General features: G+C 39.6%; 1 protein-coding gene and 1 long non-coding RNA gene across 7 annotated transcripts in view; one reads left to right on the top strand and one right to left on the bottom strand.

Moving 5' to 3' along the window:
* BLNK (B cell linker) overlaps positions 1-27,878 on the top strand; it is a 108,230-nt gene that overhangs the window by 29,555 nt on the left and 50,797 nt on the right. For 4 of the 5 annotated variants that reach the window (XM_075026125.1, XM_075026123.1, XM_075026126.1 and 1 more), the window contains one exon: positions 6,728-6,774. The exons of the other annotated variant lie outside the window; for it this stretch is intronic. In XM_075026125.1, the coding sequence (XP_074882226.1) occupies positions 6,728-6,774 (47 nt within the window). The remainder of the gene's footprint in view (positions 1-6,727; positions 6,775-27,878) is intronic. 5 annotated transcript variants of the gene reach the window in all.
* Positions 867-27,664, bottom strand: LOC142030255 (uncharacterized). Of its 2 annotated transcripts, none has more exons than XR_012650137.1 (3): positions 4,752-4,810; positions 3,801-3,926; positions 867-976 (listed from the first exon to the last, which is right to left on the bottom strand). It is a non-coding gene; the product is annotated as an uncharacterized LOC142030255 (long non-coding RNA). The 2 variants fall into 2 exon arrangements; XR_012650136.1 differs by lacking the exon at positions 4,752-4,810 and adding an exon at positions 27,583-27,664 and having other exon boundaries at positions 868-976.

Raw genomic sequence — 27,878 nt, 5'->3', positions numbered from 1 at the left:
CCCAACAGTCCTATTTACACCATGCATTTCCTGAATATATTCCCTTGCTACTAACACAACTTCAGTTGTATGTACTATGTGAGGTCCTACATAAGCCAAATGCAGAGATGGCTGCTGTGAAATCTTAGCAATACGATGTATATCAACAATTCTGGCACTTCTAGCATGGCTTATCCTTATGCTTTCATTACTTTGGAAAAGCATCAGTATCCAAACAGCAAGGAGAAGCCCTGGTGTGTGCAGACAAAGCCAGAGTGACTCTGCACATAGCAATTGGCCTCTGTGTCATTGCAGCCGCTCCCACACTCAGACCTGAAAGGTCAGAAGTGTATTAGAACTGTTAAGCACCTGCACTGGATTACCAGCTTCAGGATAGATAAGACTGCATCGCCCAGCTCTGGCTGGCACAACTGTTAACAACTAATCTTGTCCTTACAGAGCAGCTCTGCAGCGAACAGGATTGCTGCTCATCTCTGCTTTCACATTAAAGCAGTAGGCTCGCCTATCCGAAATGAAAGCAGCTGTTTCTTACACTACTTCTATAACTGTGACTTTAGTTTCACTGCAGAATATCAACATTTGTGTTCAAGAAATATGATTCACTGTTTTGAAAGAAACAGAGATGGAATGATAGAGGCAGCATAGCATGATTCACCTCAGCCTTGAAACTGCACAGAGCTATGTTTGACTAGAATTATGCTACCAACATTTTTTACCTCTGAGATATTTGAAACAGTTATTATGAACTGAGGAGACTGTAAAATAAACATTTACAACCAAAAATTGACCAATATAGTTGGACAATTCTTGCCACAAACTGCCAACCCTGGAAAAATAAACTAAGATTTATTTCTTTTTCTTATATTTGCCCACTTCTAATTATACTTTCACTGAAGCACATTTCCTTTCCTTCTTCCTTTGGATTTGTCTCTGTCTTCACCCCGCCTTCTGTGGCTGATCTCTTTCATTGTATTATCTGGAAGACAGATTTGAATGGTGCTTTTAAATTTTCTTATGTTCATTTTAAATTGCATCCTTTGACTATAGATATGGCACCCCTAAACCATATTTTTAAATAATTTTTTAAATCATTAATTATTTAATTTCTGCATAACTTTGCTCTTTTTTCCTCTTTATTAGTAATTTATCCATTATGTATATAATAGCACTGGAAGCAAAGCTGAATTAAAGCCTCACTGGGGTACGTATCACACAGAGTTTTAGCAAGGGTTTTTTCTTCAAAGATTCTAAATCAGAATAAGCTAGAAAAAATGTGGGAGAAAATAGAAAAGAAAAATATTTTTTTAAATGCTATTTGAATAAAATTATGAATGAGAAATGAGGATATCAACCACGACCCAGCAAAACAGTTAGGCACAGACCCCAGCAAATGAATATATCCTCTTGCCTTCAATGGGAATGATTTAAGCACATGTCTATATGCTCTATTGATTCAGACCCCACACGTCTTGCCTGAATTCATGTGAGATCTCAGTTTTGGCCATAAAGTCCTCCTTCCCCTCCCAGAGAAACTTACACTTCTGAGTAATGTCACACCTGAGACATGTATCACAGCTCTGAAGTCTTACTTCTCCTGTTTATTCATAACAGGTCTAAAATTGGTAGCTGCTGAACGATTTCCTCGGTGACCCTGCTGAGATTCTTTAACCCTTATCCTCAGCTTTTTAATATTTTAATCCTAATGCCTCTTCCAACCTTTTCCTCTCTAATGAAACTGTTTTTCAGGATGACACTTCTCTAGCAGGAGTCCATGCATTCACAAAGATGAACAGACACCACCAGCTTGCATTACATAAGTGACATATTACTAAAAGGAGCAAAATTTAATTTGAAAGGCTCTGTAACACAACGAAACAGGATTTGAGTTAGGCTAAAGTACAGGGAATTCCAATTTTAGTATGTAATATAGTTAGAACCTGTTAATATGCTATGCAAACTGGTCTCACTATAAAGCCACTTTGCACATAAAGTACTCTTGCTACCACTAGATGTCAGTTTTATACACTTTAAAATGGATAAATACCTTAAATATAGTAATTCTCCATTCACAATAGAAACATATTTCTTTATTATGACATTCTTTCTGGACTGACCTTTAATTTTAAGGATTCCACATTTTATTTACCTTCTTCTCTTCTGCCCCCCTCCCCTCCCCCCGTGGGGCACAGTTCTCCTTTATCTAAGAAAAAAAAGACCTAAAAATTTTCCACTTTGCCTTTATTCCATGATTTATTCAGACTGAGACACTCTGACAGTTTTTGCCAGATATCACTGACAACAGTCTATAGCTCAGGTTGTATTTCTAGAGGCCAGCACTGAGATCTTATTCTTATTCCATAAAGACATTTTTATATTCCATAAGGACTTTTTTACTAAGAAATGCCATTATCTTCTCTGACTAATTACAGATAGCTTACTATGCCAGTTAATAGGTGATATAATTAACATGGCTTATTACATTCAGTGATTTTTTCAGTTTTTTACTCATATTGACTGCCTAAAGGTAGGTCATTTTTATTTACACTCCAAATTTCTGTCTCTCAGAAGTGAAAAACATAGCTGTTGATTCCTCTCAATCCTGTCAATACCAGATTCCATGAACATAAACAGGTCTTACTATTAATTTGGTCATACTGAATACAGAGCTTCTATAATATATTATGCATTTACTTTGCCATAACAACATGAAATTGCTTTACATCAAGTAAGTCTGGGTATTTACTCCCCCTCCCAAAAATCGAAGAAAATTAGGAGGAAGTCAAATTCATTATATGATATTCTATTCAAATACAGACATACATACACAGAAAAAGTAACAAACTCATTTCACAGCAAACCTCTCCAAACTGGTCCATGCTCAGAACTGGCAACGTTACAGAATGTAAGGTAATGACAAGACTGTCACCTTACATGCAGCTTTACTGCCCAGATATTGACAGCTTATCTAGCAACACAGTATGTTTGTTTATCATAGACTCAAAGGAATCCCCTTATCCTCATTCACATCAAAATTTGACCTTTTCAAACTCCTACTGATCCTTTACAGCTCTCCTGGATTGTTCAAGGTATTATTTGCACCTGCAGCCATATCCATCTTACACAGGTGCTTACCTACAAGAAGGGGCTAAAGAGTAAGGAACAGGAAAGAGATGTGCTTCTATGAACTTCAAAATATAGTTGAAAAGACTGTATCGTACAATCAACTGTATCAACATCCTTCTTCAAAGACATCTGAAAACTTTTTTGAGACTAACTCTATGAAAAATACACCTTAGCACAACCTCAGCTAGGAACTGTGAAAGCGTGGGAAAAAAACTCCAGAACAAATTTGGAGGGCAAAACATGTCAGGTCCTGTGACTTCTGACAGCCATGTTTATGACTTAGACGCCTTCCTTAGAGAAGGGCTAAACCTGCGGCAGGTGATGGTGCTATATATGCTACACACTGCGTTACAAGATTTTATCCCATGTGAGAGCCCCATTCCCTTTACCTTCCTACCACACTTACTCAGTTTCCTCAAACCAGGACTCTATCTGCATGCTGACTACCCCTTATCCACCTACCAGCCATCCTCTGCATGTTCTCAAGTCTACAAAATGCCGTAAGTCCCACCCAGCCAAGGCATGTAAGCCACATGCACACGCGCTGGCCACCTGCGAAGCACATGCAGAGAACCAGAGCACCTCAGATGTGCCAGTTCACTGTGCATGTACTGCACAGGCCGCGTGCATGAGTCGGCCCAAACTTTTCCAGACAAAAATGCATAAAACCTACTTACGGGTCTGCAGCTCCAGATTGTACAGAAATTTAGCTTCTCTTTGCTTTTGATGTAAGGCTTCCCCTTTGTCAGCACCCATGCTGGCAAGCAGCTACAGCAGGATAGACTCAGATCCAAGACATGCTTCTGCAAGTAAAGGAGCAAGAGACACACCTCAAACATTTGCAGCACTGCAGCATTTCCCCCTTTCCATGATGCTATCTGCAGAACAAAGCTGGTTGGCTTGATCTGCAAGCTAAGAGTTTTGGTGACTCTACTGATCTAAGCGACCTACTGAGAAAGTTGATGTCAGGTGAATGAAGCAGCCAGTAGAAAAGAGGAAATCAATAGCAGGTTTGAAGAGAACATAATTTTTATATGCTTTCTAAATTGCACTCTAACATGAAACTGTAAATACAAAACCCCCAAACATTCCAATCTGTCCCTTTAGTTCCTTATTGTATATTTGGCAACACATATCCTTCCAGGAAAGAAACTACTTTAACTTCTTCTTTATCACACATATCCATTTGCAATATATTCCATTCATGCCAATATGAATCACTAACAATATATATTGTAAGCAACATCAGGAGCAATGGATGATTAAAACCTGGAAGAATTAGTCATCTTCTTACAGAAGCTACCATGTAATTTCAAAAATGTTGAGTTTGCAAGATATTTTTATGCTCTTTCCTAAGACCAGAATTTTGTTGCTAAAATGCAGCAGCCGTTCTTAATTGCAGTCAATGGTGCAATTTACTGAAGGAAAAAAAAAAAAAAACCAAAAAAAAAAAACCCCACCCTAAACAAAACCCAAACATATAAAATAAGAAAAGATAGCTTTCAGCTGGACCTCTAGATGCCAATCTCCTCAAACTTCACGGAGGCTCATAGCTTAATCCCCTTATTGAAGGCTGTCTCAGAAAAAAAAAAGCAATCAAGTTAAAACCCTCTATACAAGACATTCACCAGTAGAGGAAGTGCTTAGATCCATCGCTTCCTCCTCTACCAAGCTCAACTGCCAGTTTAAAAAGTGCTTGATCTGACCATACACAGAGCACTTGCTTGTGTGGAAAGAGCTGGCTACGGCAGAGCGCTGCTTAAGCAGCACATTCCAGCAAACATCAGCTTGGAAGGGTAGTGAGAATTACACAAGCTATTTGGCTGCAATCACCAAGCAATTATACCTCAGCAATCTTAATACACTCAAGAAAGGGTTTAAATAGTCTGTTTTGCGAAGAAAAGGGAGTGAACAAAAATCAAATCCTTACAACAAAAAGCATAGCTGTTTCCTCCCCTTATTTAGAGGGTGCAATAACAGGGGAGGAAATGGCCCTAATATTGGTGATCATTGATCTGCAGAGGCAATTTGGTGAATCATCATTACAGCTGACAGAGTCTGAACGAGCCCAGATGGGCCTGTATGTCAATCAGACAGCTCAATATAGTCTTAAATTTCCTCAGGAATTTGGTGATTTCTAGATCTGCTAGATCATCTGCTAATTACCATATGCACTACGTGTAGATATGTAGCTGCTTTTTGTTACAGTATAATTACAGGCTAAGTATTAAATGTAGGGGGTTCTCTAGTGTCTGAAATGGCATATTTTCACAACAAATATATCAAAGAACTTTTAAAAAATGCAGAGATTCACTTGAATTTAAATATAGACTGAGGAAATAGGTTTTCTCTGAGATCTTACATGTTCTCTACTTGATCTCCTTGTCTCATACACTTGTTATTAGTGTCTTATTTTGTATGCCTGATACAAAGTGATCTATCATGCTGATGGGATGGTGAGAGAAAAGGCAAAACGGTTTGGAATGGGACTGATGGCTGGGGCGTTATTCAGAGAAACAGATAGAGCTGGAGGAACATCAATCATTACAATGAATTCAGTATCACTGAAGTCACTGGAAAGTACCTGTTTCAGACATTTCACATCTATTATAGGTGTGCCTAGGAAGTCTCAGGAAACAAGCAAATTAATTTCCTCTTCCTGACACAAAAATAGAAGGAGGGCTAGAATTGCATCTATTAAATGGACATGTTTTCAGCCTGACCTATCCCATGTTGAAATCTATGCTGAGAAAGAGGGCATTTTAGCATTAGCAGGTTTCTGGACTGAAACCATGCAATCACACACTTGGCCTGGGTACAGTCCAGAGATTTTACTGGAAATTTTGCACTAAAGGAAAATCCATAGAGAAAAAAATGTTTAATTTAGACTAGCTTAAAACTCTGACTTAAGAAGTTTGGCTGCAAGCTGCATGGTAGCTTGAACATCAGAAGTACTTCTGCTGCTTTAGTGCAGTGCATGGACTCTTGGACACATTGAGGTGAAAGGTATATGGAGCTACACAAATTATTGAACTGATTTGGCTAAATCGTTTCCAGTACCTGAATTAGCTTGTGCAGCACTAGAATGGGCACAGTACGTGCCAAGGTGGCACACTAAAAATTCTATTTCTTTTTCATCCCTGGTTTTTCATGCGTTGAGAAGTCATGCAGAAGTCCAGCACAAGAACAGGCCAAACTGGGATTTAGTAGTCTCCCAGCCACTGTTAATCTTCCACTCAGCCATTGTTATACTAATCTGCTTATTTCAGTTAAAAAAAAAAAAAAAAAAAAATCTGATAGAGCTGAAAAGAGACCATGTAAAATGGCTTGCTTATAGCTTTTTGAATGATTGATTAACCAGCATAATTTAATCTGCTACATGTGTGGTTAAATTCCAGTTTAACAGCATAGTGTGTGCTACCAGCTTTCCAGAAATGTTACAACAGGCCAGTAATAAAAAGTTAAGCATTAACCAAGATGAGACAACCATGTAGCTACAAAACTAAAAACTATTTTTTAGGTCTTTGCTTAGTTCACTTAATGGATTGGTCTTGATTGAATTGATCTTTATTTAAAATACAAACCCTGTTTTCTCTCTTTTCAGAATATATCAGATTATGAGCTGAGCCGATTCAAAATAATGCACCAGCCGTAAGTTTCTCATTATTTTCTGCTTCCCCATTAGATGACTAATACTCTGTTATACTCTGACAGTCTCTCTGTTAATATATAAGGAAAAATGAGAATTGAAACTTGCTCATGTGAAGGGCATTAATTGATGGGGGTGGAACTTCCTCAGGATTAGGATCCTGGAAGGTTTACAAGAACTGTGGTTCAAATCAGCTGACAAGAAGGTTTCTTCTGCACCAGCTGCTGGGTGATATTCTTCTTCAGAACACACAGGGACAATCTTAATGTTAGGTAAAAAAGTACAGGGTCAACTTCTTCCAAAATATAGAAGCTCTTTACTTAGATAGTGTATGAGGCTAAATTTTCCAAATTGGTTCATCTGCTGCTTAGGGATCAATTTAAGAGATCAGATTAACAAAGTGCTATGTTGAAAGTAATTTAAATAGAATTCTGAGTAAGCAAATACAGGTATAACACAGGAAATACCTTCATGTAATTTGTGACAAATGAAGTTCATTTAGAAGGATATCCTTAATGTTCAAGTATATTATTTCTCTTGTATTACTGCACAGAAATAATAACAGGGAGTTTTCTCTATAAGCCAATGAAACCAAGAAGAGTTCAGTTAATATGGAGTGAATTGCTCTGCTTCACCTAATGGTTGTTACTATTCCATGTGGGGTGTTTTTTTCCCTACCTGGAAATTGTATCTATTTACAAAACCAGAATTCTTTTTTGAATCCCATTCTATTGGTAAGGAACTGGAGGAACATGGAGGCATTTTTACCCATTAAAATCCTATTCTTATTGATAAGAATTTGATGAGACAATAAGTTAATATTCTTCTGGTTTGTTTTAATAATTAACTAGATGAGTAAGGAAAATATCAAAGGACTTTCTTGCAAAGTAATTAAGTCTAATGGGACATCATTTTGAGAGAAAATGTAGAGAGCATGAATATAAAGTTAACCAAGGGTGTGACCTCTGTTTCTATGATATACATGAATCTGATCTACTACAATATTGGGGCAAACAGAAATCTACTGAACTGAGACCAACAGCTGGACTTCTACTGATGTGGGCATTCAAGCTTTGGATTCTCAAACTGTATATTGGAATAACAATGGTGTTTTGTAATATGAATTTTGTTATCAAATACAAGGCAAAAGACCAAGGTAGATCAAGTCCAAAGTAATAAAACTCCTGAAATGCATAGTGTGAATCACATCCCTAGCACTAACCTTCACTCTAAAATCTTCGGCTCTTGCATCTTACTACTTGCTGTTGCAAAAATTGCCTAAGTTTCTAGCACTTGAACAGTTTGCATGTTTTAACTGGGAAAGGTCTACATTGATCCACCTAAGCCAGATGAACAGGCCTGTTCAAGTCTGTTCTTACAGCAGGTAATCCCCAATGGACCAAACCACTAAGGATAGATAACCAGAAAAATAGTAATCGCCAGACAAGGTGAGACCAAAATCCTGTGTTTCTCTTGGCAGTGGCCTGTGCTTCAGGTCTCTGCCTGTTATGAAAGTTTCTTCATGGGGCTTCATTAGACAGAAGCTAGGTCCCCTGATGTGCCACTATCAAAAGCTCTTTGCCTTTCCCATTCTAGTTCTCACTAGTGCAATACAATGTTCTTTTCCATAAGAAAGATTTTGAGTCTAGAAGGCTATAAATGCTCCGTGAACTAAAAGACACAGTTATTCTACATTCTGCTAGGAAATCTCATCACAGATGTACTACAGGAGCAATCTGCAGCCATGCATGGGTATACTTCCCTGACTTCTGCACCAAATACCTCCGCTAACTCAATGGAAGGCTCTTTCCCTCTAGTCAATACTCTACCTGTTCTTTAAGGGGAAAAGATAACAGGGGCAAAAAAGACAAAATGTTTTCTCTGGGAAGAGTTTGTCATAGTAATTCCATTTTGATACTCTGAAATAAACGGGTTTTGCACTACACTTTTCATGAAGACACTTATTATACTCTGTTATGTCAATTAGCATTGGCTTTGACAGCCTAATGACAGCCTGATGTAAACTAGTTCTCATCAACACTTAAAGCCACAGGTCTACCTAGGTTGCTTCTGAACAGCTCCTGAATATAGTAGTGAAATTATCAGGGTGCTCTGCTAGTGTCCTATCCTATCCATGAAATGCAATAGTGAAAGATTCCTTCCCCACTTCCCAAAACAGTAACAGAAGAGAGGTGCTGCTTTCAAACACAAGACAGCAGACTACTGAGGCACTAGTCCAATGCTCTCTGGAGCTGGCTGCCAGGGTTGTGCAACAAACTGCTTTTGCAGGTTTATATGTTTTCAACAGTCCTGATGTTGAAACCTCGACCTTTGCTTAAAGCCGTTCCTCCTGCAGAAGCACCATTGTATTTTTCACTCCGCACAGCAGACTCAGTTGATATACTCTCACCCTGAAAGCCTGGGGTCACCCAAAACACTTGAACAAGGTCACTCTCAAGAATGGCAGTACAACAGCACTCTCCAGATACTTCCCATTGGAGAAATCTCAAACATCCCACTGATTACAGTCATGGGCTCATTTATTCAGTGCTAAAATTTATGCCAGGAAGAACACTATATAGAACATCATACTACATTCAGGAGCACTCTTTAAGAGAGCACAGATATTTCAGAATACTGGAACTTAAGTGCTTTCCAAACATGCTGTCTTGCTATCTGTACTTAACCTTTTAATAAGCAGTGCAAATAAGATTGGTAGTTATAACTGTATTCAGCAAAACTGGCATATAAGCTATAACTCAGTTATAAACATCCATAATTTGGAAGCACATCTTGAGAAAGAAATGTAATTACAGCTCAATCACCTCAGTACAGATAGTCCAAGACTTACAGTATCAGAGGTTTATGCAGAAGTTGTTTCACAATGCTTTCAGCTTACTCAAGTTTCACTTTCCCAGGGACTGTGAAATTAAAAGGTCTTCTTTATAGCTAATGAGATTAGAAATTCATCCCAAATCAAACTCAGAATAAATTTTGCTCTCAACTCATGAGCTCTGGGGACTGTTTTCCAAAATCAGGACTGGAATCTTTCACCACAAAATCAGAGCTCTCTATCATACGTACAAATTCAGAAGCCTTTTCTGGCTACATTGGATTGCTAGGTAAATGAGAATCTTCACCTGCAAATCAGGTATGAGATGTCAAGTCTTGAGTTTACCATTTGTGTATAGCAACATGTAATTATGGAACATCCTGGGTAATAAGTGAGCTGTGATAAGGAACACATAATTGCAGGCTTTGTTTAATTATGGTGTGGGCAGCGTTTGATCTCCTTTTCTTGAAATAAACATCTACCAATTTTCACTGCTGTGAAAATGTTACTAGTTTATTTTACCAGGAATTTATAGTATATTCAGAAAAATTTGCTATTCATAAATCAAGTAAGTGTTCTGTAATTAAGACTGATTTCTAGATTAGTTTCTAACATCTTTTTTTTCATTTGTTCATAATTTTTAATAACGCCAGGCTGAAATTTTTCATCCTTGCCTTCCAATCAAAGGAGCTGTCTTTTCCTGAGACATATAGATAAATTCTCAATTGTAAGAGAATGTTACATATCAGGAAAGTACCTTTGTAATGTTGAGATGTTCCACTTGAAATGTCTGCACTTGCATAATTCAAACTGCAAGAACTAGAAACATTAACTCCTTTTTTGTCCCCCCCCACTCCACTCAAATTTTTTCTTTTATTTCTTCATTAAGGAAGGTAAACAACCTAATGTGGAAAATTCACTCTTCAGCTTTTTCACAGCTATCAACATGTAAATCCACGGACAAGTTCTCCATACACCAGGTGCAAAGGCCTGGATCCCTTCTTAGCCCCTTTGTAGCTGGGTCAGGAGAGAGTTCGCAAGGCAAAGACTTTCAGAGTGATGGTGTCCAATAATCACACAACCTGGATTTCATAAATGTGGATTTGAGACCTTGCTTTGCCTAAGTAAACTCAGCTAAATTATGTTAGCATTCCCTGCTTCCTTTCCCACCCGCAGTGTGGAAATAAGTATTTCCCTATCTCACAGGGTTGCTATAACGGAAAAGCATCAGGAATTGCAATGTCTTTACTTGAAATAGTACGGAAAAGTGTACAACTGCACTGCAGTTGAAAGCCGTAACTTGCTTCCCAAGGTGCCATTCACGAGCTGTGATGCCACAGGGCCACAGGAGTTCCATGCATTGGGGACATCTGAATATTGTGGAGATTACTGGCCGAGCAGTGGCCAATACTGCCATCGCTGCAGCTGCCAGACAGCCCTCTCAGCTGTCAGGGGCCACCCCAGGCTTGCAGGCAACAAAGGAGGACAATGGTTCAAAACAGGCCTCTGCTGGCAAAATTAATTGTAGTCTACTGGTGACAGAGATTTACACCCATCTTTTCTCAACAATTTAGTCAGACACTTCAATGCATTTTAACTCATTGTCTATGCTTCTAGTGAGAATCATTGTCTCAAACACTTGCATGCATAATACATTTTCTTCTGTTACATTTTTACTTATTAAAAAGACAGGAAAATTGAAGGCATCAACATTAAGACAATAGTTAAAATTAAGAATAAAATAAAAGAGAAGTCAAGAAATAAATCAGTAGACTTCTAACAGACTACAATGACATTCAAATTTCACATGGAGAGAATTTTCTAATCCTGTTTAGAGGGGGTGATTACATAGGCATTATTATTAAATTTATTCTTAATAAATAAATGTAGTCAATAAATAAATGTAGCATGTGCAACATGATACTTTCGGTTTCACTTTGAAATATTTTTATTTCTCGCTCCTATATTTTTATTTCAGTGGATTACTTTGCCTAACCAAAGACAAATCCTAATTAAAATACTAATAAAATCAGTGAGACTTCTATGAGAATTAGGCTGTTTCCTTAAGAAATAATAAAGACAAAGAGCTTTTGCTTTCTCTTTAAGCAAGATGCAGCAGTACAGAAATCTTGCGACAACATGCATTTGGACTTTCTCCATTCCAGAGAAAGCTCCAAGCTGAAAAACCAAAGGTGGTAGATGACTTTTATGCCAATACTTAGTAAGCAGGAAAGGTTTTCCCCTCTTCTTGGGATATACCATAATGGATTTTTAATTATGCTGTATCATTTAAATACCAGTGCTGACTCAGGCTGAATGTTTTATGTCTAAACATGTAGATTTGGTTCCTTGCTTTCCTTAGTTTTTGATGTATCTTAAATGCCACTTTAAAAGTCTCCACTTATTCACAAAACTGGAAGAGGCCAGGGCTGCAAATTCAGAATATACCTCTTCATACAGTGACCTCCCAAGAAAAATGATACCTGAGACTGAAAGAGGTTTCCACTACATAACCACTCTAGTGTCACAGAAACATACTACAGGACACATGCTTGGTTGCTATATACACTCCAAAGAAAAAAAACAAAATTATCTGAATTTGACTTTAAATCACATTTTTATATATTATTTCCTCATTTTTAGCATAGAAAGGCTATGACAAAAGTCTACTCAGGCATCAAATATTTACAGAGGCAGCCATTGCCTGCTGATTAGAATTAATTCTGGATATTCTCCTGTTCACAGGAGGATCTAGGAAATATTTGCTCAGCAAAGTAACACCATCTTGCCTCCTTTTACAGCAGCAGAGGATATCACACTCCTGCAGCAGAAAGGGGGCAACAGACACTTGCATTACATCAGTTTCTATTCCATCCTGCCATGAGCAATCGAGACTTTTGCAATGACACCAGTTACTTGAAAAGGAGGAAAGACCCCCTTACAGCTCTGGAGCATATTGTGTTCCAAGTTCTTCTAGGAAGATCACTTCTGCTCTTGTAACTAGACTGTTCACCATACTATCTTAGATCTAAAGCCAGGCAAAACTGGTATTCCGAAATAATTTTTGAAGTGTTTTGCCAAAGCTTAACAATGAAAGAATGGAACTTAAAAGCCTTGTGGCACCACCATAGACCACAAGGATTTGAACCTGAGACCACAGTTTAATCATAGCACCTTTCCCATCTCAGCTCCATGTCAAAAGTAGTACCTAGTCAGGTGAACACAGACACATTCCAATACTATGAATCTATAACTGGGCACTTTTCTTAGTACTAAGAAAATCCAATCCAATCTTCTAACCAAGCTTTGTCATATTTTTGAGATCTGTCAAAAATTTATGATAGTCTATCTTGGCAAAATATGCTGTCCACTATTTAAGTCCAATAACATTTGATACTTTTCCATAGATAAACAGTGAATTTGTATTTTATGCATTGTTTTATACTGAAAATAATGCATAAAGAAAATTGCACAAGGGAGAAATTATTTCTGCACATCACATTCTCCTACAACTGCAACCACACAGAAGACATTTTCAAATAAAGTCTCTTTCTAAATTCGACATGGAGATGCAACGTGGCATTACATTAATGGTGTTCTAGGTGGCATGAAAACCAAACCCAACATAGAAGACATTCAAGCTAGCAATATGTTCAGCTGAAGAGCAATGTATATCACCTTATGTTCAGTCCTGTGCAGTATGGCTTTTAGATAATGAGCGACTTGCCTCCTGTCAGCCTACCGTCTGCTTATAGTTCACAATTAAGACAAAGTGAGAGATGCAGTACTTAAGCAACAGCCTTACCTGTCTTGCAGCACCCCTTAAAATTTTAAATGAAGGATATTTTAAACAAATACAATGTCTAAAAAGCTCCTACTTCAGTGACCTTTCTCACTAAACAATTTCTTCAACTGCAGTTGTATAAAAATACTAAGTGAAGTTGACAGGAAATAACCATGATTACAAGGCTGTCTTTGTTACCAAAAATAAAGATGTAGCTAGAAACTACATTTGGCAGAGCTTGTAGAGAGGAAACAGACACCTGTATACAAGAACCATTGGAAGTCACTAGAGATTGTAAATAAAACAGCATTCAGTCTTTGAAAAAGATAGTACAAATAGTAGCAATACAGTTCTCTCAAAGGTTGAAAATATACAAAAATACATAAAATATACAAGTCTGTATTTTCTGATCAAGTTCCGATATGCAGATATTTGCTGGGGTCTTACTACTTTCCAAATAGCAATGGTGGCAGTTCAGATGTTATCATGTTACAGTATTGCAGCTGTGATTAAAGTGGAAACTAACTTGGTAATGTTTTAGTTCTTGTGGTTTTGTGGACTGTATTCCTGCCCCTGGGCCGAGTAGAAAGAATATACAACAAAAGGCTTTCTTTATGCACATACTACTGTTAGACTGAATTATCACTATTGCAATGACGAGGAATGCCTCAGGGTTACAGATATGTTGTCCGAGTTGGAGGTTTTTTTCCATTTTAATGAAAATTGCATCCAGAAACTCCAATGAAATAAAAGAATGTTGTCCTTTTCCCCATCCTTTCTTACTGAAAATAATCCCATTCTCAAACAGTTGAAAAACCAGTTGATATTTTCTGGAGGTCACCAAAGAACTGATAGGATATGAAGATGTCAGAGGAAATCCCAATTTTTCTTCCCAACACCATTGATGCCTGCAATGGAAACCAGTTTCAAGTTGTCTGAGTATCTTCAGGGCACATTTTTTCCTCCCTATCCCAGTAAGGAAATAGAGAGGCACAGAGGTTGCAGTCTTAGCTGGCTTATGTCTGTATATATAATCTATATACATTGGTACAAGCCTAGAACTGTCTCCAGAGTCTCCTCCTCTTCTTCAACCCCATGATTTTCCATCATACTCTGTTCTGGAGCCTGTTCAGGACAACTTCTAGATTAGAAAATTTTAGAATTGGTCAGCCTTGCTCAACCTCCTTTCATGGTACCCTACCATGCTCAGCCATCTATGGAATGCCATTGGGGGGGCGGGTAACAGTGTAATTATAGAAGTGTTTCTTTAATATTGGAAAAACTATGCTTATTTTTAGGGACATTAAGCAAGATAAATCACAAACTTCTTTGATAACAGTGTGACACACTAGTGCTAAAAAAATACTAAATTTCTATTAACCCTCTTTGAAGAGCAAGAGTGGATCAGCCTCTGAGAAAAAATCATATGCTGGTCCAGCTGTAGGGAGAGCCAGGTATGTAACACTCAGTTTAATCTCCCTAAGTTTTAGTGAAAGTAGAAACATTTATCTTTGTTAGTACTCTAGACCAGCCTAAATAGCAATAGAATATCAGTTGCAGAGCAACTCAAGTTGGGTACCAAAAATCAAAGAAACAAGTCACCTTTTTAAGACACAGACCCAAATGACCTGCTTATACTTGTACACTAAGCCAGAAGCAGAACCAGAAATGGAAGCTGTTGCCCAAATCACAAACCGGTTCTTCACCTTCATCATAAGTCTGGACAGGATCTTTTTCCTCCACCCTGTCAGCTGATGTGCTTTCCTTTTCTCTGTTACATGGCTGTACTCAGACCACAGAGAAGAGGTTGTAGTTTTGATTCACTGGTCTTTCTTCCCTTTTAGAAAATCATATTTGCTAGTCAGAAAGTGCTGCACCTGGGACTCAAAACTCAGAAGAAAATAACTTCTGGCTCATTCAAGCAATGAAGTGTGAAGGACTATTAATTTATAATCTCATTTTAGCAGAATTCCATATGTGCCCCAGCTCAAGTACACACTGGGCAGAAAACAGAGCAGATGTCTTGGCTCATTTTGCTCCAAGTCTCCAAACTGGAGTCCTCTCAGTTTTTGAAAGAAATACAATATTTAATTTACTGTGTGTTATCAACACATATTTATGCTCTCTGCAGGAGAGACATTTCATTCTTCTCGCTTTAGACTAGCCTCTGTGAAAACGAGTGAAATCTTAACCTCTTTTTGCTTTTGTATAAGCATGCAGAGCTTCATTCATTAGTTCATACGTTTGTGCTGTGATGGCAGGTGGTCTATGCAGTATTTCTAAGATAATGAAGGAAAGTATTAAACCCTTTCATATGGACTTTCTTGGATTCAGAAATGAGAAGAGAGAACTTAAATGGTTGAGATAAGATACTAAGCCATGAAAACTGCGGTGCTTAAAAATGGGGTCAGCTTGACAAGCAGGGTAGAGAAGTTACAAGATGAGCTGCAAGGAGAAGTTAAGGGACCATGGCAGGAGAGCCTGTTGCAGCTGCAAGGCAGACAGTTGGTGCTGTAGCAACCAGTCACTTGAAACAGCTTCAGGAGAGGCTGTTCAGCACAGCTGGCCTGGCAAAAGACGAAGTGCAGTTGGTAGGAATGCCACAGCAGCACTTTGTGCAACAGAATTCAAGACCTGAAACCCAACAGCCTGCACAGCTACAGGTGGCAATCCATAGAATTAACAAACTTGCCAAAAATATATATTTCAAAGATTTGCCCCAAACAAATGCAGAAACGGCATTCAGCAATTCTCTTTACTAGCACCTTCCTCATAAACTCCCTTTCCAAGAGCAACATCAATGTGAGGAACGTAGGACTTCCTTAGTAACACCATGGACACTGGCATGATGGTACTTGTGCATATGTACATGACAGATGGTATTAACCCTCATCAACACATGATTCAGAGCATCAGAGAGCCTCTCTGGATAGATATATGTAACCACCTAAATACAGACAGTATCATAATGCACATATCTGTGAAATTAAGAGTCACAGGCAACTTCCATGGTAGCTTCCTCTAATTTTCAGTCCTTCAGAGCATCTGTACACTTGCAGTGGTTGCAGTGTAGGGACTGAGGAGCTACCACCAAGCACAGGAGCTGCTCAGCTGCCAGAAGCAGGAAAGCTGCTGCACTACTGGATGCTGCACGTGATCTGAAATGCCTTGTCTCAAGGTGCAGCTCTGCTACGTCTTGTTCCAGAGACTGCTCAGTTGTCACCAGCACTGGCCCTGTGCTCCACTGCACAGTGTAAACACACTTTGACTTTACAGTCTTGATGTTTATTTACAACTCTTAGAAGTAAAATTCAGCTATACTCTGAATTCTTGAAGAGGTGAAGTGTTGTCAGACCAGACTATGGCGAATCTCGCCATGCTAACAGCAGTCTATGCAGCTTCTCTGCAGCATGTTACAGTTTAGGACTAATCAGACCACCTCTCGCAGCTTATTTTATCAACCTTCTGGAGGACAGAGGGATGAAAGGACGCTCTCCAAAGTAGGGAGGTAGTTCAGTCTCCCTGCCCAAAGCTGTCTTGGGCTGGGCTGAGACTGCTGTTTATAATGGAAGAGTATTGCCCGATCTGTTTTAAAAAAGTATTTTCTTTTATTCTTCCACAAGCCATGCCTGATTTTTCAAAGTCTGACAATCTCCTGCTGTTCCTAATAGTCAAGAGTTCTGAGGGGGGAAAAAAAGAGACTTTATGTATTTCACAGTTCTTATACTAGCTTTCCTGTTTTCCATTCTCCTCCACTCACTGCCATTGCACATTTTAGGTACTCTCCAATGATATCCTTGACAGAGCATTAAGTCTCAGTTTCTTCTTCACAATTCTGGCACTTCAGTTTCCCCAGACACCTGCTACCACAGCTCTGTCATTTCTCCTATTTAGTTCCTCACTGCCCAGTTTCATGGCTTTTTATTATTTCACAAAGGTCTCAGAATACAGAGAATAACCTAAAAATATCTTACCATTTCAGTTAATTTCCCTTACCATACATTTCATAAAAGCAATCAGATCCTTTTCTAAATCCCCGATCTGCCTGATATAATTAATTACCTTTATCAGTATATATCCTCCTTATCTTCATTCCTCTGGCTCAAGCAATAATATTCTGAAGAAATACACAGGAATATAAGGCATATCCATGCTGTTGCTTTAATGAATAGATGTTACAGTTCAAGATCACAGAAGTAAAAGGATTGTTTGTATTGCTTGAAATGTCAGCATGAACTACCAGCTATATTCCTTTTACAATACTGATACAAATAATGTTTAAGAAATTATTCATAACTAGATGGGTTTTGTCCACATATAGACCACAAATAGATAGATTTAAATATACTCTGAAAAAAATTCCAAATTCACATACTTCCTGTCATTATTTTGTCTTATTAATGAAATATAAGTATGATTCACATGTACAGTCTTACAGGTATTCTCTGCTAGCTAATCCCTTTCCAGGGATTTATTGAAAATTACAGATAAACCCAAAATTTCAACAATTTCAGCTTTTAACCAAAAGCAGTACTAAACATGTATGATATACCTCCTTCATATTGGTACTTTATTGGGCTTTAGCTTTACAAAAAAATAAAAATAGCGGCTCTAAGAAAACACTGAAAAATAACAAATGTAGCTAATTTCAGTTCACAGACTAGAGGCCCTTACAGATGATGTCTTTTCAGCAACACTCATCTATCATCATCAAGGTGAATATACTATCAGATCCTTTGTTAAACACAATGAATAATGGGAATAAATTCTTCAGGATTAAAGATATAAATGGCCCAGAACCAGCCTAAGTCAAACCCAACATATCAGTATGTATCTATACCTATCATGTGCATAGCAGAGTCCACAGGATGGAACAGCAGTTTCTGGGAAAGCCCCACTTTCTGTACAGATTCGAAGTGTTGTTCATTCACAACGAATACACGAAGAACATTTTCACATGCAGCCCCATGGTGTAGCTCCAGCAGATACCTTAGGCAGGCTTAGAACTTATTCTATACCAAGCTCAAAATTTTGCTCCTTTATTACAGCATTTCTTTCTACTCTAATATTCTTGAGTATTGGCTTACTTAAAGTAAAGCAATCCTGGGTCGGCTCAAAGGTCTAATTCATATGACATTTGTGACATTAGCCCACATCAGGTGCCTAAGGAAGATAAGAATGAGTAAATGAGTGTGGGTGGGTGCCTCCATATGCATGTGTATGAACAGTCTGTCACTTGCTGAGCTGGTATAATACCCCAATGGACCATATTGAAACAAATAAATTTACACTGTGAACTTTGATTCAGGAAAGTGTTGGTGATATCAGTTCCACCAGGAATACAAATAATAATAGAAATCTATCATTTCTTTAAAACCTCGTGATACTTTGAGGAGTCTTTTTCAAAAAAGGGGAAATTCTGTGAACAGAATGATGAAAGTTAAGCAACCTCGAGAAAGGTTTAAGCTTGAAAAAAATCATAACCCTCAAAGAAAAGATGCCTTAAAAAACAATAATTTCTCCCTGGAAGACTCCATTGTATCACTATTGTCTTCCTATTTGCTAACTAATATGAACATTTTATAGCAAAAGTTATACAAATAATATATACCTTATCAACAGTTTCAAATTACAAATAGTACATAGCAACCTAGTCTTCACTCATCAGTCTGTTTATAAAGATATTCCTGACTCAAACTTGTTGTGGCAATAAGAGGACAATTTCAAATGTATTACATAACCCCAGGCAGATCTCTACAACACGGAGAACTTTTAAGTATCCAAGTCCATGCTGCAGATGTTGGCAAAATCCAGTGGTGTCCAGAAATCAAAAATCTCGTAAGACTATCGTCTATGTATATTATTGTTAAACTACCAGTCAGAAACTTTCTTTAATCCCAAAATATTTTCGATTGTAACTTCCACAATGCAGTGACTTTCTTCTTCTCTGTTAGAACAACTTACAATGAAAAGGGATAATTGTTTATGAATAAGATTACTATGTGTTACTGGAATACAATGAATATTCAAATTTACATATAAGTCTTTCTTTACATGTAGACTTCTATCAAATTTTCTTTCTTGTTTCCCTTCTCCCCAAGTTCCCTTTATATTTTAAACCTGAAGGGATGACAAAAAGAAGTAGAAACAGTTATTCTGAAACCCAGTGTTTGATACTAAATGTAGACTTTTTTCTCCCAATATACTCTGAGAGTAGAAGATGCAAGCTTTTATGACCACAGATTTATGAAATAACTCTTTTAAATGCTGTACTACAGCAATAAATGCTTCAAAATAGGATATATAAAAATAATAACCCACTCTGATATAGTGTAGCACTCCTATTCATCTGCTACAGTTTTGTAGTCTTAATGCAATTAAAGTTACCAACTGTGTAAACATATTCTTTGCAACAATTCACAAAATTTGCATTCTTAGACAACAGAAAAATTTCATGGCCATAGTTACAAGGCTGAGCAATTTTTCTCCACAGAAGAGAGCATTCCATGAAACTGTTTATCTCATTTCACAGCCATATAGCACCTTTGGTCATAAAATGTTATTATTTCAAATAGTAGCCTGCTACTTTTTAAATTAATAATATAATTTCTTTCTTTAGAAAGTCCCCCATCTCCTTGATCACTTTGCTGTCTTTTTTGAAGGCAGTATTTCAAATCCACTATACTTTTGGCTGAGAAGGACTTTTGGCACTTTTTCTGTTTAGTGACATTTCTGCTCCCAGAACATAGTGTTAAGCAATTCCAGTTATCCGAGACACAGAAGAGAGCAGTCTTAAGAAGGTGGAAACACATGAAAACAGAAAAGACTACAGACAAAAGTATTTTTCCTGTTCCTAAGCAGCAACAGGAAAATGCTCAAGCAGCCATTATTATGGTCAGTGAAGCAGTGCAGATTACCCATTTGTGCCAGAGAAAAGATGCACCAACCCTTTTCCTTGGCTGTATGTATTACAGGCCAGTGCAGGAAAGAAGTGATTTAAAACTATTGGTTTTTTCAGCATTTTCCAGGTACTGAAGGCATCGTGATATGCGTAAACAGTACCAGTGCTATACAAAAATAACCTCATTTTAGGACATCCCTTCCATTTTGAAATTTGAAAACTTTGTGCAACCTGCGTGAATATACACAGTGATTTTGTCAGCAAGGACACAAACATATTTAGACCATTCACTACCTATGTCTGAGTTCTGACTGATGCTCAGTAGGCACATGCAGAAAGGACAGACACAAGACACTTCTCCCCCATCCTCCTCTGCCCGCTGCAAGTGTCATTCTCAGTGCCAGGGCCAAATGACCCACTCTGCTAAGCACTCCCACTAAGGCCTCTTGGGTACCCTCCAGGGTAAATCCACACCGCAAACAGGAGGACGGAAGGGAAGCAAACCTGCCCAAGGTTTAATCCAGTTGCAGTAAGAGACGAGGAGGAAGGAGAGCAGGGTATACAAGCCCCGGAGAAAAGTCAGAAACAAGAGTGGCTTGCCAGTCTGCAAAGAAGCCTGTGCCCCTACACCCTCCCTTCCATCGTTAGGATCAGAGCTAGATTAAAATTGGCCAGTTACAAGCATCTCCGTTGCAGTCACTCTTGACTGCTGGAGGGGGATAAGGTTTGCAGACCAAGCAGCAGCACTATTCTTCAGAGTCACTGTAGCTGTCAGTTGGCTTCAACACGGGTCACTGCCTCCAAGGCAATCTGACCTCAAACGCTTTCAGTTTAACATTAAATAATCAGTCTGTCTGCAAGAGCAAATTTTATGTTTCTGTGTGCATGTGGAACAGGTGACAGTAAAACAGAAAAGCAGAAGTGCAGCTTTTTACACAGTGCATTTGTCCCCAGAGAAATAAGACACATTTTCTCCGCAGGTGCTAAATTGAGTTTGCTCAGAAAACCCTTAATGAGAAAATCCTACTAAATTTACTGGTTTTGCATCTTTGCCTACTCCAGAGTACATGCCTACATATACAGCCTGTTTCCTCCAGTGAGCCTAACGACAAACCCAAATCCCGTTCAATTAAATTTAGAGTTGCATTTTCAAATCCATCTCCTACTACTATTACTATACGAACAATTTTGAATGTGCTATTTAGTATCCAAAATGATAACAGATTAAAGCTTTACGATTTCTAGGGCAGTTGCTAGGAGTCTTCCAAAATTAACACTGTGGCATTGAGCCATTTGACCCACAGTGACAAGACTAAAACTTCTGAAAATTAGTATTATTTAAAAATACTTGGGACAGAAGAGTACCTTCCTCTTATCTGCTAAGACACAACTAAGTGCCCACATGTAACTTTTTCTGTACAAGTAGTGTCTTCTAGTTTAAAACAGCTTATATGCACCCTGAAAATGGAAAAAATCCATTCAAACAGACCAGTTAATCTGAGAGTTTGAGAGCAATGCTTGGAAAAACCAGAGATGTATTATTTTAAACATGAAGCAGCAGTGTTTCACCTGTTTATAGCAATCAGTAAGTAGTAAATAACAGAGAATGTCATGAGAAATCATGTTCCATAAACTCATGGTTTCCAAATACCAGCTATGGGACACTGAATGGCAAGTTAAGTAGGCAGTTTATCAACCGAAATAGAAATCAAGGGGAAGCAAAACTGTGTCTAAATTGACACAGTTTAAACAATAGAGTTTGAGTGCTCTTTTGGCCTGGCACCAAGTCCCACAAATTTGCATTCCCAGCATGTGACAGTCTACTGCTAACCCTCCATTTCCCCTCCGTTCTTCATCCCCACAGCACATTGCTGGCACATCTTCCTACAGATATTCTGAAAGCAGAAGAGATCAAATACATACAACATACTTCAAAATAGCAGGCCTTTAGGAAAAATTCAAGCCTCCAACATGGCTACAGATTCCAGTTCAGATTCAGGTGGTATGAGTTTGGGCTGTTTTCCAATTCAGACGTGGGTGGTATCAATTTGGGCTATTTTCACTAAACTTCCACAGCCTTGAAATACAGAACTGTAGCAATCATTTACTGACTTTCATGTGAACACAGACTGATCAAGCCAAATTCCTGCTACTGACCGGCTACATTTGTATCCACATTACACTGCTTCCATGGTTGGAGCTCTCACCTTTAGTGCTATACCAGCAGTAGCACGAAGTCAGAGCTCAAGCAGTAGACTCAAATTTTAAAGAGACCTTTACGTATGAATAAATACTCTCTTTGAAGTAATTGTCAGAGTCTGAGAGAGATTTAAGATAGTGTGTAGCTATAGGTGGGGAGAAGTACCTCTGAGCTAGGTGAAATACTATGACCTTAAGGCAGTCAAATCAGACAGAAATTTTTAAGTGAATTTTCAATCTTTTTACATGTTGCTCAGGAGATCTTACATTGCTGCTCTTTTGTCAGGACTTCCTGAAGGAAAAGCCAAGCAAAAGCTCACAAAGCTGTCTTTTAAAGAGTAAAATGTGCAACATCTTGTGGTTCCCCACATTGCCTGGAAGTGGGAAAGTCAAAATGAAAAAACACACTAGCTACTTGGCAAGACAGGTTGTACATAAAATCCACATGAAGAATTCTTTCCTATAAAGAACAGTTGCATCATTGACTCCTGAGTACTTCTAAGAAAAAATTTTGGCACAATCTTCTCTAACTAATGTTGGAGACAAAATCATGCTAATTAAGAAGGGGTTAAGAAATGGGTTTTCTAGCATGACTGAGAGAAAAAGTAAGTCGTATATGGTCATGTTATGAATAAAATTGAAACCTTGTTATCAAATCGATTGCTTACTTCAAATCAGGTTTCTCAGCTGTTTTATATACATTGAAGGCACTAGACTGTATCTATGAGCATTAATGTAATCTGTAAAAAATAGCTTCCTCTTGCAATACTCATGCATAGTTCATTGAGATCCTTTGATGCAGCACTGTCTCCTCAAAGCATTAAAAATAAAAAAAAAACAACATTAAAAAGATTTACTGTAAAGTGATGTTTTAAACTAATCCATTTGCAGTTCTTTTTATTCACCTTCTCATTCTAAATTTTTATGCTACATGATACAGTTTGCAATTCTCTGCTTTTTATTTCAACTATGTGAAATCCTAGGAGTCCAGAAATGGTAACTGACAGCCAAGGCTGTACCTATACACTGGCTTGGACGTTTCACACTCTTCCCTGCAGCTTGATTGCCCATCTCTCCTGTGTGCCACAGCTCCTGCCTGGGACACATACCTCGGGTTTCTTGTCATGCAGAGAAGGCTGTGGGCAGATGCTGTTGCATCACTGAGCCTCACACCACTATGTAGTCAGGATGTGCCTTTGGCTGCCAACCCAGATCGGGAACTCAAACAGGCCCCTAGGTTCCCTAGACTAAACCTAGTCATAATCTGTAACCTACATTAACACAATGGCATGAATGGTCTCCATAAAAAGGTGTTAGCATCAAAGCTTATGAATTTAAAAGGAAGATATGGACAGCTGGTATTTTATTTAATATTTAACACTGTAATATGAATAGTAGTGATATCAGTAGCTTCAGCAGGAATTCCTGACAAGCCCAAACCATACAGATCGTGTACTGGAAGGTATTAAACTAGAGAGCATTAATTTCAGTGGAAATCAGAAAAAGCAGTCATCAAAGAGAAAACTTCAGCCAAGAAAAACTATCAGTCTTTTCAGTGATAGCAGTCAAACTCTGGATTTTGCCTAATGGTTTCTCTACAATGATTGGCTCTGTATGAAGATGCTTGTTCTGATCTAGGAACACCACTCACCAAGGACCAAAATGCTTCAGACAGGTCTTCTGATCCCTCGGTTTTGTGCTACAGGAGTTTTCTATCTACTCAGAGAAGTAAAGTCAAACCATAAATTATCTTAACAATAGGGTATAGAAAACTGCAGCACTGAGTAAACAGGAAATATCTGGCAATTCACAGCAAATTTTGACCAAATGAAGGTAGGATACTCACAGTCTCAGACAGAGTTTGTTCCACTGAGTCTGGTTTTGACCATGCCTTCATGACCTCACAGCTCTTAAACAGAAAACAAACACACTGCCAGTGTGAGGCAGCATGGACAAGGAATGAGATGGCGGGAAATAAACAGCAGAAAATAGCAGAGGGGGTAAAAAATAATTTTAGTTTCTGAACATACAAGATAAATAAGTTGCTTTTTAAAATCTTTCTATTTTTGAGCATAAATGGAGAATTACACAGTCATATTGGGAGAGGATCAGAGAGACAAACCCAGACTAAGCCACAACACTTGCAGTGATGAGGAAATTATGTTGCAACAGTCAGTGGCATTTAGAAAATCTGTCCAAGCATTTAGAAGGTCTTTTCCAAAATTTCAACGGCATTTTGAGCATCAAAAATAAAAAATAAAAAAAGCATGTATATTCTGTGAACCATCCTGCCAAGGGAATTTACTGGCAAATCCTGCATTACCCATGTTAAGTAATGGTGCCAGGAATTTATCCTGTATCTTTTGTAGCCATATGCAGGAAAAAAAAAGTTAGGGGCTATCTATGTAATCACAAAAATGGCAGAGTCTGTGTGAACGCAGGTTCTTAAAACATTAGATAAGAAAATACCATTTAAGTAAAGGGTTTGAATGATGTTGCTTCAGAAGACCAGTACTGTGGGAACAGCTCTGCAAAAAGCCTCATCCGAGACGCCAATATATATTCTCCTGGGACACCATTATGCCCCACACCCCTGGGACCTGTCCCTCAGCTGGGCAGTGCAGGCTGGTCCAGGCTGCCAGGCCATGTCTCAGTGGGCAGCAGGACTTGCCAGCCGGTGACCGTGCGTCCCACACTGTCCCCGTTGGCCCCAGATGTGCCAGGGAGCATGGAGGTGGCACAGGCATCCCTCGAAACAAATGCCCCTCTGCCAAGAATGGCACTTGTGGCTGGGGAGGAGGGTTTCGTGTTAACCCTCACTATGGTCAAGATGCCACCCACACAGTAAGAAAAATCCCAGTTCCTCTTTGGCATTCTCCAAATGAGCATGTTTGGTCAAAGAAGGACAGTTGCTGGGGTTACAACCACAAAAATAGCACGACAATATGTTTGCTGCGTGTCTTAAACCTGCCACCTCCTCCAGGCTCTCCCAGGGTCCTGAAGAAGAAGGCAGGGTGTTTCCTGGAGTGGGGGTTAGTGAGGCCCTGGCCCCCCGCCTCCAGCCTGGGCCCCTGGAGACACCGTTTTGGGGTGATGAGTAACGCTTGTAGATACTAAAGTGAAGCAGGACTGTGTACTGGGCCCTGTGTGTGCATGGAAGAAGGAAGCAGGCTGAGGTATGACCAGTGGACAGGCCTCACAGCACAAAATCTCATGAACAAGTCTTGTGCAATGGAGACTTTCTTAGGAGTAACTTCTTGGCAGCAGTACCAGTCTAAGCAGCCACATACCTTATTCCTCTCAGCCCGTGCTGCACCCTCACAAACACCCATCTGCCGAATCAAATCAAGGAACCGATGCAGTTAAACCCCCCCTTTTTTGTGACTTTTTGCTAGATCGTTTGTAGCGGACTCCTTCCCCAGCCCATTTCCCTGCACAGCTACGCAAGCACGTGGGCCAGCAGATCACAGGGGTGAGAGATCCTGCGTGAGCCGCGCTGTCACCAAGGCCTGAGCACAGGGGACTCGGGGACTGCCCCGAGCAAAAGGCAGCGGCAGCGGCCCCTTGTCGGGAGCAGCGAGGCGACAGCGCTGCGAGGACAGGCGTGAAAGCTCTCCGCACCGGGCACTGCAGGGCATTAAAACTAAACCTGTAAACTGTTGAGTCAGGAAGAAACAAGGCAAAACCAGCACGGCAGAGCAAATGACAGGCTGCCACCAAAGATCTCAAAGGGAAAAGGTCTGGGATTTCTGTGACAGTCAGGCGAGAGGCAGCTGTTGTGTAAGAGAAATCACTGCATGAGCCTACCGAGCAAATCCCGTATTCTGATACATGCTTAAATAGAGCGGGAAGATTATATAAGCAAAAAGCAAAGCCACGCTGCAATTTATTTATGCCCACTTCTTCACATTGCCAGAGTGTTAATTTTGACTAATACAAAATTCATTTAATTTTCAAAAATAACTTTTAGGGAGTAAACCAGCAAAAGCATCCAGTTCATAAACAGATACATTGCAGGGTGGAATTCCAAAGTTTTGTGTAGTAAACAACATTCAACATTATTAGGTTATTCCTTAAAGCCCACAAACTTTATAAGATACCCCAAAAGGGGCAATTTGTTCACTATGGGCCCTCCCTAGAGAAATACTGTATGCAAATATCAAGTGATTGCCCTGTTGAAAGCTCAGAGAACAAAAAAGTCAGCCATGCCAAGATCAGAGCAGTACTGTTACCAAAGACATGAATCCCGTGGCAGGCTGTTTCCCCAGTCTTCTGCACTAACCAGAAAAGTCTGGTTTGCTCCTACATTTTCACAAGAGAAAACTGTAGTCAGTACGATCTGGGGAAAAGACATACCCATGTGAAAATCTAGCCTAAGTGGCAGTGAGAATCTCCCTAAGAAATAACGTCGAGTGTCCTCAAAACATATTGTACTTATCAAAACATATTAACATGATGCAGTTGTACATTTTTTAAAAAAGAATGAGTCGGTTTCCTGCCTAGAGCAGACTTAGCTTACAAACTAAGCTGCAGACAGACCAAAGATACAGAAAGAGAGTGACAACAGTCATCCTCCAAAGGTGCAGAATTCAAATTCATCAGCACTTCAGGATAAAGGCTGAACACGAATATCTGCTTACATTGCCCCTCAGCAGCAACCAGCTGCCTGTAAAGTTCATCTTTAAAGAGGAAAAAATGGTTGAGCCCAAGACTAAGCAAAAAAATCCCAGGCTCAGAGATAGCAGAGCCATAAAACACAGATCAGCCGCCTACCTCTTGGGTGGGAACGGCCTCGCCCTGTGTCATTGGAAGGATCGGGGATTGCTCCTGCCTTAGTTTAAGAAACAGAGTGAGGAACCTTTTTTTTTCCCTTACAGTTGTATTCAGAAGGATGGGGATAACAGGACGGTTTCCTCTAGCTTTGCTGGAGAACCTCTGGGAAGGGAACGTGCCCACGGCAGCAGGTTGCTACCTGGCACATCCTCGCCGGGAAGCGCAGCGGAGCGAGGAGAAGAGGGGAGCCGAGAGCCCGCCTCGGTCCCCGCAGCCTGCAAAGTCACCTGGGGCTGGACGCGCCGCTGAGAGAGGGTTACCTGGCCCTGCCACAGCCCACCGAAGCTTATCGAAATCCAACCCGCTGTAAAACCGGGGGATCCAAACTGCCGGCCCGTCTTTCTCCAAGGCCAAGCCACGGCTTCCCTAAGGCACTCCGAAGGGTCTGAAGGGCGGGGGGGACTAGCGAGGCCTCGCGCTTCCATTTCCAAGGGCTCCACCTGGGCGCCCGGTTCCGCAAACACCTGTGCGCGCCGCCGGGCCGGGCCCGGCCGCAGGGGGCGGGGGCGGGCGGCGGGGCCGGGCCGGGCGCCCCGAGCACCGGGTCCCTCCTCTG

Source organism: Buteo buteo, chromosome 4 (assembly GCF_964188355.1).
Source record: "Buteo buteo chromosome 4, bButBut1.hap1.1, whole genome shotgun sequence".
Lineage (NCBI taxonomy): Eukaryota > Metazoa > Chordata > Aves > Accipitriformes > Accipitridae > Buteo > Buteo buteo.
Note: the sequence above shows the minus strand (reverse complement) of the source record. Positions and strands in the feature narration are given on the sequence as shown.